General features: G+C 21.5%; 1 protein-coding gene across 1 annotated transcript; it reads right to left on the bottom strand. All coding sequences in view use genetic code 6, as the record gives it.

Annotated features, from left to right (window-relative positions):
* Positions 1-3040: 3040 nt before the first annotated feature.
* TTHERM_01119420 (kinase domain protein) lies at positions 3041-14356 on the bottom strand (the record flags this gene model as incomplete). The annotated part of the gene is made up of 27 exons (XM_001013478.2): positions 3041-3058; positions 3111-3186; positions 3389-3478; positions 3824-3913; positions 4251-4340; positions 4686-4775; positions 5115-5204; positions 5542-5631; positions 5973-6062; positions 6417-6506; positions 6883-6972; positions 7310-7399; positions 7742-7831; positions 8169-8258; positions 8544-8633; positions 8962-9051; positions 9957-10351; positions 10400-10477; positions 10530-10588; positions 10639-10827; positions 11128-11518; positions 11592-11654; positions 12115-12396; positions 12449-12505; positions 12560-12612; positions 12667-12861; positions 13924-14356. 27 exons carry the CDS (start codon positions 14354-14356, stop codon positions 3041-3043), a joined length of 3549 nt encoding a protein of 1182 aa, XP_001013478.2.
* Positions 14357-15182: the final 826 nt, after the last annotated feature.

Raw genomic sequence — 15182 nt, forward strand, 5'->3', positions numbered from 1 at the left:
TATTTATCAATTTTTTTTAAGTTTTTATAAATTATAAAATATTAAATATAAAACACACTTGAAAATCAAGTATTAGTAAAAGATATTAATTACTTATTTTATTTGTTGCTAAATGAAACTTTTGTTTAGTTATTGCTTATTATTTATTTGATTATACAAAGAATCTATTATGTAATGTAATTTTAATATACTATTAACTTTTCTCTTTATTACATAAAGTAGAGTAGTAAAGTCTTATTAATTAATATTGTTATTAAATAAATGAATGAATTGTATAGTTTTTATAAAAGTATATTTTTTATTAGTTAATTTTATCTAAGCACACCAATAGAAACAAATATTTTTTTCAGAATGCAAATATTTCAAAGCTTAGTGATGTATTTTTTAATGAAAAAGTTAAATTTAGGATCAAAACTTTTGTCCAATTTAACTATCTCCTAATTTGGCAGGTTTTACTGTAAGTTTTTTTTATAAAATTTTATATTGAGTGAAAGAAAAAAACACTCAAGATCTTAAGTTAAAACTAATTTTTAATGAAACCTTTTATTTATTTTTTTAAATAATTTAATATTTTTTTACTTTAAAAAGAATATTATTTGTTTTAAAGTGGCTTATTAACTGTCAGATAAATAGGTTATATACTAAATTATTTTTAGGATAGGTGTTAATTTATAAGGAAGGAGCATTTTGATTATTAGTAAAAAATATATTTAATTTATAAGAAGTCTTTTAAATTATATAACATTCTTTTGATGTTAGTATTTTTATTTATTTCAATTAATTATAAACCTAATATAGCTGTTCCAGCATTTAAAATATCACAGATCATGATATCATGATTTGTGATATTTCAAATAATTTTTTTTTTTTTCTAAATCTTTTCAGTGAGATTTATGCTTAAATTATTTTATAGTTGGCTATTCTTAGTTTTATACTTATAATATATTTATTTTATTATTTATATAAGTTATAAAATAATAATATATATTTAGTGATTTCTCTGAAATATATTTCTTTATTAAATTCATTTATTTGGATATTAAAATTATTATTTTTTTTCTGTAAATAAATAATCAATTTTTCTATATCTTGCTTTATCAATCTATATATAAATTAAGATCTCATCTTAAATCACGTTTCAAACTTCTGATATTCTTTAACTACACTATTTCTGTGCCTAAATCTTTTGCAACATATGCACCAATACTATTATACCTTAAATATAAGAATAAATTATGAATTAAGAAAGTAAATTTAGAGTAGAAGGGATTCTAAATAAAGATTGCTGCTTTTGTTAGTATTTTAGTTTTTTTTTGAAGTAGTAAGTAAACAAATTGATTATTTTTTAGTTAAGTAGTAAGTATGTATGTTTTAAATTAGTAATCTAATAAATAATAAATAAATAAATAACTAAGCAACTGACTTAGTTAGCTAATCACTAGGGAAAAGTGTAAATCAGCAAATAAACAATTTTTTGTATATTTCTTGCTTTAATAATATAATATTAATCAATAAGGTAGGTTATAACTTTAAATAAGTGTTAAAATTGTGATATTGTTGCACTATACTATTCCTGTGCCTAATTCCTTTGCTCCCTTCTTTATAAAAATTTAATATATAATAATAGTTATAAAATAATATTTTAATATGCAATTCTGAGTGTATGCTACATGTGTAAATAAATTTCATTCATCACTAATATTATTTCCACTTTAAATATTAGAATAAATAATCTATTAAGTAAATAAATTTTGGAGAAAAAGGATTACATTAAGTATTCAAAATAAATAAATAACTAACTAACGAAGTGACTTAATTAGCTAATCACTAAACTAAAAGAGTAAATCAACAAAATAATCAATTTTTCTATATTTCTTGCTTTAGCAATCATTAAATAAAATTTATACACTAAATCAAGTGTTAAAATTGTGATATTCTTGCACTATGCTATTCCTGTATCTTAAACTTTTGCATTTTCAACACAAATACTATTTAAGCTTTGAACATAATAATAAATAGTGAAGTACGAAAATAAATTTGTAAGAAAAAGGATTTTATAAAAAGTTTACTGCCTTTGTTAGTATTTTAGTCTGTTTTTGAAAGAGTAAAGAAACAAATTGATTATTTTTTAGTTTAATAGCAAAATAATCAATTTTTTCTATATTTATTACTTTATTAATCAATAAATTAAGTTTTTACTTAAAATAAAGTGCCAAACTTGTGATATTCTTTCACTATGATATTCCGTACCTAAATCAATATAAGAATAAATAAATAATAAATTAAAAAATTAAATTTGGAGGAGAGATTTTTATTAAAAGAGTACTATTTATTTTTGTTAGAATCTTAGCTTGTTATTGAAGGAGTAAGTAAACAAATTAATTTTTTTTAATTAAGTGTAAGTATGTAAACAAGTATGTATATAAATAAATAAGCAATATAATAAATAAATAAATAAATAAATAAATAAATAAATAAATAAATAAATAAATAAATAAATAAATAAATAAATAGCTAGAGTGAAATGCCTATTTAATTTATAAAAGGCCAAATATAATATATCTTAATTACATATTAAATAATGCTAAATAAGCTTAAAGCAGCCTTATTTTTGTGTTTTTAGAAAGTTTAACACTCAAAATTAAAAATTTGAAATAATATATACTATTTATAGTTATAATATGTCATTTTTTTAAAAAAGATAAATATTGAAAAAATTTTTAGGACAAACTGGTATTTTGTTATTAAAAATCAAATATACTGTCTATGTATTTAAAATAAAAATTAGGTTTCATTTATTACAAAATATCCAAATTTATTTAAAAATGTATAAAATTTAAAAATAATTATTTATTTATATGAATATATTTTTGCTAAATAATTTCTATGTCATTTTATAAAGAATTATCCATATTTATTAATTATATTCATTATTTATAATGTTTTTCACGAAGCTTAATTATGTTATTTAATCACATTCAATTAAATTTACTAAAAAATAAAATATTTTAATTTTAATTAATTAGTATATTTGAGTCCATCACAAATCTATCTTAATCTTATTTATAAATATAAATATTTTAATTATTTTATAATCTTATCAATTTTACTTTTATTTCTTATTTTTTTAATTGATCTCTTAATATTTATTTGAATTATTCTTCTGATTGAGAAATCTTATTGCCTCTATAAGTTTTTATATATTAAATGTATCTTTATCAAACAATGTGTTTTAAATATATTTAATAAAACCATTTTTTGTATATTAAAATTATTATATTAGATTTATTTGTAAATAAATAAGCTAATCAGTGAAAAATGTAAATCAACAAAATAATCAATTTTTTCAAAATTTCTTGCTTTATCAATCGATAAATTAAGTTTTTACCTTAAATCAAGTGTCAAACTTGTGATATTCTTACACTACGCTATTCCTATGCCTAAATCTTTTGCACCCTCATCACCAATACTATTACCACTTTAAATATAAGAATAAATAATGAATTAAGAAAATAAATTTGGAGGAGAAAGGATTGTAAAAAAAGATTGTTGCTTTTGTTAGTATCTTCGTTTGTTTTTGAAGGAGTAAGTAAGTAAGTAAGTAAGTAATTAAGTTAACAAATTGATTATTTTTTAGTTGAGGAGTAAGTAAGTAAGTTATTAAAAAAGCAATCTATCTAATAAAAAAATAAATAACTAACTCTAACTTGCTTACTAACAAAGTGACTTAATTAGCTAATCACTAAGTGAAAAGCGTAAATCAACAAAATAATCAATTTTTTCAAAATTTCTGGCTTTATCAATCGATAAAATAAGTTTTTACTATAAATCAAGTGTCAAACTTGTGATATTCTTGCACTACGCTATTCTTGTGTCTAAATCTTTTGCACCCTATGCACCAATACTATTCCAACTTTAAATATAAGAATAAATAATGAATTAAGAAAATAAATTTGGAGGAGAAAAGATTGTAAAAAAGAATGTTGCTTTTGTTAGTATCTTCGTTTGTTTTTGAAGGAGTAAGTAAGTAAGTAATTAAGTTAACAAATTGATTATTTTTTAGTTGAGGAGTAAGTAAGTAAGTTATTAAAAAAGCAATCTATCTAATAAAAAAATAAATAATTAACTCTAACTTGCTTACTAACGAAGTGATATTAATTAGCTAATCACTAAGTGAAAAGCGTAAATCAACAAAATAATCAATTTTTTCAATATTTCTTGCTTTATCAATCGATAAATTAAGTTTTTACTTTAAAATAAGTGTCAAACTTGTGATATTCTTGCACTACGCTATTCCTGTGCCTAAATCTTTTGCACCCTCATCACCAATACCATTCCACCTTTAAATATAAGAATAAATAATGAATTAAGAAAATAAATTTGGAGGAGAAAGGATTGTAAAAAAAGATTGTTGCTTTTGTTAGTATCTTCGTTTGTTTTTGAAGGAGTAAGTAAGTAAGTAATTAAGTTAACAAATTGATTATTTTTTAGCTGAGGAGTAAGTAAGTAAGTAAGTAAATTATTAAAAAAGCAATCTATCTAATAAAAAAATAAATAACTAACTCTAACTTGCTTACTAACGAAGTGACTTAATTAGCTAATCACTAAGTGAAAAGCGTAAATTAACAAAATAATCAATTTTTTCAAAATTTATTGCTTTATCAATCCATAAATTAAGTTTTTACTATAAATGAAGTGTCAAACTTGTGATATTCTTGCACTACGCTATTCCTGTGCCTAAATCTTTTGCACCCTATGCACCAATAGTATTACGTCTTTAAATATAAGAATAAATAATGAATTGAGAAAATAAATTTGGAGGAGAAAGGATTGTAAAAAAGATTGTTGCTTTTGTTAATATCTTCGTTTGTTTTTGAAGAGTAAGTAAGTAAGTAAGTAATTAAGTTAACAAATTGATTATTTTTTAGTTGAGGAGTAAGTAAGTAAGTTATTAAAAAAGCAATCTATCTAATAAAAAAATAAATAACTAACTCTAACTTGCTTACTAACGAAGTGACTTAATTAGCTAATCACTAAGTGAAAAGCGTAAATCAACAAAATAATCAATTTTTTCAAAATTTCTTGCTTTATCAATCGATAAATTAAGTTTTTACTATAAATCAAGTGTCAAACTTGTGATATTCTTGCACTAAGCTATTCCTGTGCCTAAATCTTTTGCACCCTATGCACCAATACTATTCTAACTTTAAATATAAGAATAAATAATGAATTAAGAAAATAAATTTGGAGGAGAAAGGATTGTAAAAAAGAATGTTGCTTTTGTTAGTATCTTCGTTTGTTTTTGAAGGAGTAAGTAAGTAAGTAATTAAGTTAACAAATTGATTATTTTTTAGTTGAGGAGTAAGTAAGTAAGTTATTAAAAAAGCAATCTATCTAATAAAAAAATAAATAATTAACTCTAACTTGCTTACTAACGAAGTGATATTAATTAGCTAATCACTAAGTGAAAAGCGTAAATCAACAAAATAATCAATTTTTTCAATATTTCTTGCTTTATCAATCCATAAATTAAGTTTTTACTATAAATGAAGTGTCAAACTTGTGATATTCTTGCACTATGCTATTCCTGAGCCTAAATCTTTTGCACCCTATGCACCAATAGTATTACAGCTTTAAATATAAGAATAAATAATGAATTAAGAAAATAAATTTGGAGGAGAAAGGATTGTAAAAAAGATTGTTGCTTTTGTTAGTATCTTCGTTTGTTTTTGAAGGAGTAAGTAAGTAAGTAAGTAATTAAGTTAACAAATTGATTATTTTTTAGTTGAGGAGTAAGTAAGTAAGTTATTAAAAAAGCAATCTATCTAATAAAAAAATAAATAATTAACTCTAACTTGCTTACTAACGAAGTGATATTAATTAGCTAATCACTAAGTGAAAAGCGTAAATCAACAAAATAATCAATTTTTTCAATATTTCTTGCTTTATCAATCCATAAATTAAGTTTTTACTATAAATGAAGTGTCAAACTTGTGAAATTCTTGCACTACGCTATTCCTGAGCCTAAATCTTTTGCACCCTATGCACCAATAGTATTACGGCTTTAAATATAAGAAGAAATAATGAATTAAGAAAATAAACTTGGAGGAGAAAGGATTGTAAAAAAAGATTGTTGCTTTTGTTAGTATCTTCGTTTGTTTTTGAAGGAGTAAGTAAGTAAGTAAGTAAGTAAGTAAGTAATTAAGTTAACAAATTGATTATTTTTTAGTTGAGGAGTAAGTAAGTAAGTTATTAAAAAAGCAATCTATCTAATAAAAAAATAAATAACTAACTCTAACTTGCTTACTAATGAAGTGATATTAATTAGCTAATCACTAAGTGAAAAGCGTAAATCAACAAAATAATCAATTTTTTCAAAATTTCTTGCTTTATCAATCGATAAATTAAGTTTTTACCTTAAATTAAGTGTCAAACTTGTGATATTCTTGCATTACACTATTCCTGTGCCTAAATCTTTTGCACCCTCATCACCAATACTATTTTCACTTTAAATATAAGAATAAATAATGAATTAAGAAAATAAATTTGGAGGAGAAAGGATTGTAAAAAAGATTGTTGCTTTTGTTAGTATCTTCGTTTGTTTTTGAAGGAGTAAGTAAGTAAGTAAGTAAGTAAGTAAGTAAGTAAGTAAGTAAGTAAGTAAGTAAGTAATTAAGTTAACAAATTGATTATTTTGTAGTTGAGGAGTAAGTAAGTTATTAAAAAAGCAATCTATCTAATAAAAAAATAAATAACTAACTCTAACTTGCTTACTAACGAAGTGACTTAATTAGCTAATCACTAAGTGAAAAGCGCAAATCAACAAAATAATCAATTTTTTCAAAATTTCTTGCTTTATCAATCCATAAATTAAGTTTTTACTATAAATCAAGTGTCAAACTTGTGATATTCTTGCACTACGCTATTCCTGAGCCTAAATCTTTTGCACCCTATGCACCAATACTATTCTACCTTTAAATATAAGAATAAATAATGAATTAAGAAAATAAATTTGGAGGAGAAAGGATTGTAAAAAAGAATGTTGCTTTTGTTAGTATCTTCGTTTGTTTTTGAAGGAGTAAGTAAGTAAGTAATTAAGTTAACAAATTGATTATTTTTTAGTTGAGGAGTAAGTAAGTAAGTTATTAAAAAAGCAATCTATCTAATAAAAAAATAAATAATTAACTCTAACTTGCTTACTAACGAAGTGATATTAATTAGCTAATCACTAAGTGAAAAGCGTAAATCAACAAAATAATCAATTTTTTCAATATTTCTTGCTTTATCAATCCATAAATTAAGTTTTTACTATAAATGAAGTGTCAAACTTGTGATATTCTTGCACTAAGCTATTCCTGAGCCTAAATCTTTTGCACCCTATGCACCAATAGTATTACGGCTTTAAATATAAGAAGAAATAATGAATTAAGAAAATAAACTTGGAGGAGAAAGGATTGTAAAAAAAGATTGTTGCTTTTGTTAGTATCTTCGTTTGTTTTTGAAGGAGTAAGTAAGTAAGTAAGTAATTAAGTTAACAAATTGATTATTTTTTAGTTGAGGAGTAAGTAAGTAAGTTATTAAAAAAGCAATCTATCTAATAAAAAAATAAATAACTAACTCTAACTTGCTTACTAATGAAGTGATATTAATTAGCTAATCACTAAGTGAAAAGCGTAAATCAACAAAATAATCAATTTTTTCAAAATTTCTTGCTTTATCAATCGATAAATTAAGTTTTTACCTTAAATTAAGTGTCAAACTTGTGATATTCTTGCATTACACTATTCCTGTGCCTAAATCTTTTGCACCCTCATCACCAATACTATTTTCACTTTAAATATAAGAATAAATAATGAATTAAGAAAATAAATTTGGAGGAGAAAGGATTGTAAAAAAAGATTGTTGCTTTTGTTAGTATCTTCGTTTGTTTTTGAAGGAGTAAGTAAGTAAGTAATTAAGTTAACAAATTGATTATTTTGTAGTTGAGGAGAAAGTAAGTAAATTATTAAAAAAGCATTCTATCTAATAAAAAAATAAATAACTAACTCTAACTTGCTTACTAACGAAGTGACTTAATTAGCTAATCACTAAGTGAAAAGCGTAAATCAACAAAATAACCAATTTTTTCAATATTTGTTGCTTTATCAATCGATAAATTAAGTTTTTACTTTAAATTAAGTGTCAAACTTGTGATATTCTTGCACTACGCTATTTCTGTGCCTAAATCTTTTGCACCCTATGCACCAATTCTATTATTGCTTTAAATATAAGAATAAATAATGAATTAAGAAAATAAATTTGGAGGAGAAAGGATTGTAAAAAAGATTGTTGCTTTTGTTAGTATCTTCGTTTGTTTTTGAAGGATTAAGTAAGTAAGTTATTAAAAAAGCAATCTATCTAATAAAAAAATAAATAACTAATTCTAACTTGCTTACTAACGAAGTGACTTAATTAGCTAATCACTAAGTGAAAAGCGTAAATCAACAAAATAATCAATTTTTTCATAATTTCTTGCTTTATCAATCGATAAATTAAGTTTTTACCTTAAATCAAGTGTCAAACTTGTGATATTCTTGCACTACGCTATTCCTGTGCCTAAATCTTTTGCACCCTATGCACCAATACTATTACCACTTTAAATATAAGAAGAAATAATGAATTAAGAAATTTGGAGGAGAAAGGATTGTAAAAAAAGATTGTTGCTTTTGTTAGTATCTTCGTTTGTTTTTCAAGGAGTAAGTAAGTAATTAAGTTATCAAATTGATTATTTTATAGTTGAGGAGTAAGTAAGTAAGTTATTAAAAAGGCAATCTATCTAATAAAAAAATAAATAACTAACTCTAACTTGCTTACTAACGAAGTGACTTAATTAGCTAATCACTAAGTGAAAAGCGTAAATCAACAAAATAATCAATTTTTTCAAAATTTCTTGCTTTATCAATCGATAAATTAAGTTTTTACTATAAATTAAGTGTCAAACTTGTGATATTCTTGCACTACGCTATTCCTGTGCCTAAATCTTTTGCACCCTATGCACGAATTATATTATAGCTTTAAATATAAGAATAAATAATGAATTAAGAAAATAAATTTGGAGGAGAAAGGATTGTAAAAAAAGATTGTTGCTTTTGTTAGTATCTTCGTTTGTTTTTGAAAGAGTAAGTAAGTAAGTAATTAAGTTAACAAATTGATTATTTTTTAGTTGAGGAGTAAAAAAAAAAAATTGTTGCTTTTGTTAATATTTTAATTTGTTTTTGAAGGAGTAAAAATAATTAAAAACATGAAATTGATAATTCATTTACTTTATAAGTAGCATTAAAGTAAAAATTAAAAAATACTTAATTCTATTAAATATATATGAATAATTTATAATGAATTTATAAATAAATCTTAAATAGAAAATAAGCAATTTTATAGATATTTAAAATTCCATGAACAATTCACTGGTTAACAAAAAAATGAATCTTAAATTTTATGAATTATACTCAATTATCAGAATGAATTATATTTTTATTTCCATTTTTTCTTTTATTTTTAATTTTATCTTTAATTTTTTTATTAATATAAAAAAAATAATCATTTTTTATATATTGCTAATCCAGGTATTTAAATTTGAAGACTAAGTAGCCTTATTGCTTTTTTTATTTAAATTTGTCAAAATTTATCAGATCTACTTGTGATTTTATTAAAAAGAAAGGCCTTTTAATTTTTTATGAAAAACTAATTTTTTGCTATAAAAAGAGCTAAAAAATTTTCAAAAATACATTTTTTCTCTTTTGATATTAGAATTTTACCATTATTTAAAAAATTAAGTTAGTAAATATAAATATAATTAATTTACTTACTTTAATAAACTAATTTTTAAGGAGAAAAGATTATCAATAAAATAGTTTTAAAAAGTGTAAAATTAATCATTAATAAAATATTAAAAACCTAAATTAAAATGAAAATATTACCTTAAATTTATTGTGACAATATTGTAATCTTAAGCTTTGCTCAAATCCTCTAAAGAACTAATTTCTATAGTGGAATTTTGCTCTATTTTTTTATCATTTTGCATCAAAAGAGTTTTTTGTAAAATTTATTTCATTTCTTTTGAATTAGTTAAGAATTTTGTATCGCTTTATTCAACAATATCATACAGAGATGCCCTTTAACTACTATCAGAAACAACAAGAAGGTTAATAAACTTATAAATTTCTGAATTTTTGTTAATTTTAATCTTAGATTTTTCGAAAGGCTTATCTAACTGCTTTTTTGTCATTAATAAGAAAGTAAAAGGTGCATTTTTCTTCAGATCTTAATAATTATCTAAGAAAACTAGTAATAATCCTACTGAATATGAATCAGACTAAAATAAGAAATTAATTTAAAATTAACATTTTTATAAAAAAATTACTTTCTTTGAATAAATCTTAAGTTCATTATCCTATTTATTTAGTATTTCAGGTGCTGAATATCCTAAATTACCTATGCTCTGTATATAAAGTTATTTTTAATATTTAATATATATAAAATTAAAATTCTACTTCTATAGCTTGAATTGAATCTTTATTATCTGGAATCTAAGCAGATAAGCCGAAATCACCTTAAAATTAAAAGATAATGAAAAATAATTTATGCATAAAAATAGTTTACATAATTTTATTTCTGGTTATTTTCCATCTAAATAAACCAAAAAATTTTCTGGTTTAATATCTCTATGAATGATATTAAATGAGTGAATATAATTAACAGAATCTATAATTTAGATCGCTATTTAGTATTTATCATCATCGTTAAATTATCCATCTTTGTTTTATCTATCAAGATATTCATCTAATGAACCTTTTACAAAATAAACAGTAAAATGTAATCAAATATATCATTTTTATACTAAAAATTTTTCAAAATAATAAAAGTATAATAATTATTTTTGTTAAAAAAAAATATTTATTTTTACAGTTTAAAAATTAAATTTTTTATTTTTTTTTAAATTTAAAAAATAAATTAAATTCTTTTTTATAAAAAAATATTTTTATTCATTTGTTTATTTATTAAAAATTGGGTTTTATATGATAAAAATATCTTCATAAGTAATTAATTGAAACCTAAATTAAAATAAATATTAAGAATTTAATAAATTACATGAGCATTTTTCTAATTCGAAGACTGAGTATCTGTCAGGTCCTATTTTATTCTCTATTACATAGCTATCATAAAGCTATACGACTAGTGGCTCTTTTAATTTCTACATAATACTAATTTCATTTTAGATATGTTATTCATCTTCTATTTTTTGTATTTTTAACACTATTTCTTTTTTATCAAGTTTAGCTTTTTTAGTAGCTAATACCATTCCAAAGCTTCCAAAGCTTAGAATTTGAAAATTATTAGTATATTTTTTATTTTCATAGAGACTTTTCAGCAGATTAGATAATACTTCCACTTTTGTAAATTGTGCTTGAAAATCTTTTTGTATAATTTTGTCATTGGTGTTCTCTAGAATAAACTTAGCTTACTCGTCGAATTAATTTTGCTTTAAATTAATTATTTTTTAATTTACATTTAATTTATAACTTTTTATAAAAATTTAAGCTAAAAATGATTACTGTTTGTTTTTGCAGTTGATTAATTTTTTCAAATATTTACTGTGCCTATCTAGGTATTTATTCCTTTTATTTTATAACAAATAAAATTCAAATATTCCAAAAATAAAATCAATTTTTTTTATTTTGAGAGATTAATGTAATAAAAAAATTTATTATAAAATAAAACTTCTTTTTATATTAACTATTGAGGAAAATAACAATTTACATCAATAAAAAGAAATAATAAGTTTATTATATCATTTTCATAAATTTTATTTGATAGCTTAAAAATGATGTGTTGTTTTACATTTAAAAGTAAAAAATTTTGTTGCAGATAAGCTATTCTTTTTTTATTAAACTCTTAAAATTATTTTTATGTTATCAGATTTGTTAGGAAAATATAAAATATTTTGTTTTAAATTCTTTTTAATGATATTTTTAAGAGTTTCTATAAAATTTAATTTATTTTAGGAAACATTTAAAATTAACTTTTTAATAAGCTTAAATTTTGAGTAAATTAATTTTAAAATAATATATTTATTACCTCTAGTATCATAGAAGTCAATACAAATTTCAATGGTTAACCATGCATTTCGATAAGCTAAGATAGTAATTCTCCTGTTGTAGTCCTGTCTAAATACCAAGGTTTTAAGCATATTTTAGCTATTTTGTAAATATTAGAATTCTAATCTATCTAATATTTTTCTTTAGGTATTTCTTCTCCATTAAATAGATAATTTTTTGTTTTAGTATCTATCCAATTCTCATTTAGAGTTTTGAGATTGTCAAGCTCTAATAAAACGAGTCCTAGTGAAAAGAGATCTGACTATTTAATGTAAATAAACTTTAAAAAATAATATAACACTATTATTAAAAACCTGAATTCTAGATTGTCCTGCTTCCACTTCTGGAGCAAAATATGCATCAGTTCCTTTCTGAAAATTATAAAAAATATTGAAACCAATTAAAATAATAATTAATTTTTTAACCTTAGACATGAAGCTTTTTGATTTAGACACAGCTGATGCAAAGCCAAGATCACCTGAATTTAAAAAATATTTATTAAATATTAAATAATATAAAAATAATTATATACAAAGTTTGATTGAGAAACCATATTCCTTAGAGGCGCAAACAAGGAAATTTTAAGGTTTAATATCCCTGTGCATAATATTTTTAACATGAAGGTTATTCAACCCTTCTATCATTTGAATGGCTATTATTTCCTTCATCTCTTTCGGAGGTGGAACTTATTATTTTCTGAGGAAATCAAAGAGTTATTTGAGATTATCTTGTTAATTATAAAATTAAATTAGTTTTATGTTTAAATTTTAATTAAAAAAATGTTTGTTTTAAAATTTTTAAATTATTTATTTTTAATTTATTTGCAAATATTTTTTATTTTTTAAAAACTTAGAGAGGAAAATAAAAATTTTGAAATGGGATTTATTCATTTATTTATTAATAAAAGTTTTGAGTTAAATAATTTATTAATAATATTGCTTTTTAAACCTATATTATAAAAAATAAAGGATTATTTTATAGTAATTTATTTTAGAATTTATCTTATCTATTTAACTAAATATTTAATATTTTTAGAAATTATTTATTTCAACACATTTAAGTAAGTTTAATATTAATTTAAATTTGTTCAAGTGGATTACTTATACTATTAAAGTTGTTTAATTTTAGTCTCTCATGAGAAATTTATATAGTTTACTCATAATAATTTTTATTGAAATAATTTATATTTTTTTCAGTTATTAATATCTTTATATCTTTTAAATATTTATTTTTGAATTTAAGTTAAAAAAAATTTTGGAGGATAGTTAAAATAATTAATTTTTTAGGTAATAATTAATTTAATTTTTAAATCAAATAACATTTTTAATTTATTATATTATAAATAAATTAAAAATATTTATGAAAATTGTTTATTAAAAAATTAAATTGTTATATTGGGTAAATAGATTATAAAATTTTGATGAATTAATCTTCTAGAAAGTTTAATTAAGAAATCTTACAAAATTTGATTAAAATAAATGAAAAAGTCTTAATAGTGGGGAATCCTAAAAAATTAATTAAAATTAACATTTTTATATTAAATTAAATAATTTCTATTATATTTTCTAAATTAATTAAATCTGCTTAGCGCAAATCTAATTTTTTTAAATTAACTATCTAAATCAAAAAAAGACTTAGAAAAAAAAATAAAATTACCTATTTTTAAAATGGTGATGCGTAAGCTAGGTCAGGTTAATAAAAAGTATAAATATATCTTATTTTATGTATTTTTACACGTTTCTTAAAAAATGAAAAAAAAAAATGGATGAAAAATTTATGGTTTTTTTACTCTCGCAAAGCTCCATTTCCATTACAAAGTAAGATTTGTTTTCAGTTTAAACGATAATTTTGTTTCCATCATCATCTTCATCATCATATTCTTCCATTAAATAGAAGCAATCATAGACATTTACTAAACATTCTGATTGGCTAAACTTTTGAAGCATTTCATACTCCTTTTTCATAGATTCGATACCAGCTTTGTCCTCTTTGTTGGAACTCCCTAAGAATTTGAGAGCTACTTGGCGATTTTGTTAAGAGTTCTAAGCCTTTAAGACAAGAGCATAAGCGCCACTGCTTAAGTACTCAAAATTTTTGAAGTGTTTTTTCTAGCTGAACATTAACTTGATCAATTCCTTAATTGATGCATTTTGAATTTAGCAATCTTTTGATACTTTGCTTGAGATAATTTCGACTAACTATCTTTGAACTTTCATAGACATTTGGTTATTCACTTTCGCTTTGCGACTGGGGTTGTTAACTGGGGTACTGACTTACTTAAAGTAGGCTGAGGGGGTTTGCTTTTTTACTAAAAACAGAGGTTTTTGTAGAGATGTAAAATTTATATATACCAAAATCGCTTTTTTTCTTCTATTTAAAGAGGAGAATCAGCTTAATAATAAAAGAAATTAGAGTAAAACTCCTATCAAGAGAGATTGGTTAAAATCAAGAAGAAATCTTAATTAATTTTCAAATATACTAACAACTTTCTATTTTTAGATTATTGTTATTAACAGATAAGATAGCAATCAATATAAACAGTATCTTTTTAAAATTTATAATATATTTTATAAATTATCTAAAGTTACCATTTTCTTATGAAAAAAAAATTAACACAGATTTGTATTATATAAAAATTATCACTGAATAATAATGGTAATATCACTAAAAAATGCATACATATTTGTATTACTTAGCGACTTTTGAAAGAAAATAACTATAAATATATTTATTTACAATAAATAAAATCTTTTAAATTCTATAAATTATTTTAATGCTTTTGTGAATTATAATATATACATATATAACAGGCTTGAAAATTTAGTATATGTAATAGATATTAGCTACTTATTTTTTTTGTTGTTATATAAAAATATTGTTTAGTAATTGCTCATTATTTATTGGATTATACAAACCACCTATTCCGTCTGTAATATCATCTAAATATACTAATAACTTTTCTTTTTATGACTTAAATAGCTTGAAAGGAAAAACATATAAAAGTCCTCTTAATTAATATTTTTATTAAATGTAAGAATTGTATGGTTT

This window comes from Tetrahymena thermophila (genome assembly GCF_000189635.1).
Source record: "Tetrahymena thermophila SB210 genomic scaffold scf_8254677, whole genome shotgun sequence".
Taxonomy (NCBI): Eukaryota; Ciliophora; class Oligohymenophorea; order Hymenostomatida; family Tetrahymenidae; genus Tetrahymena; species Tetrahymena thermophila.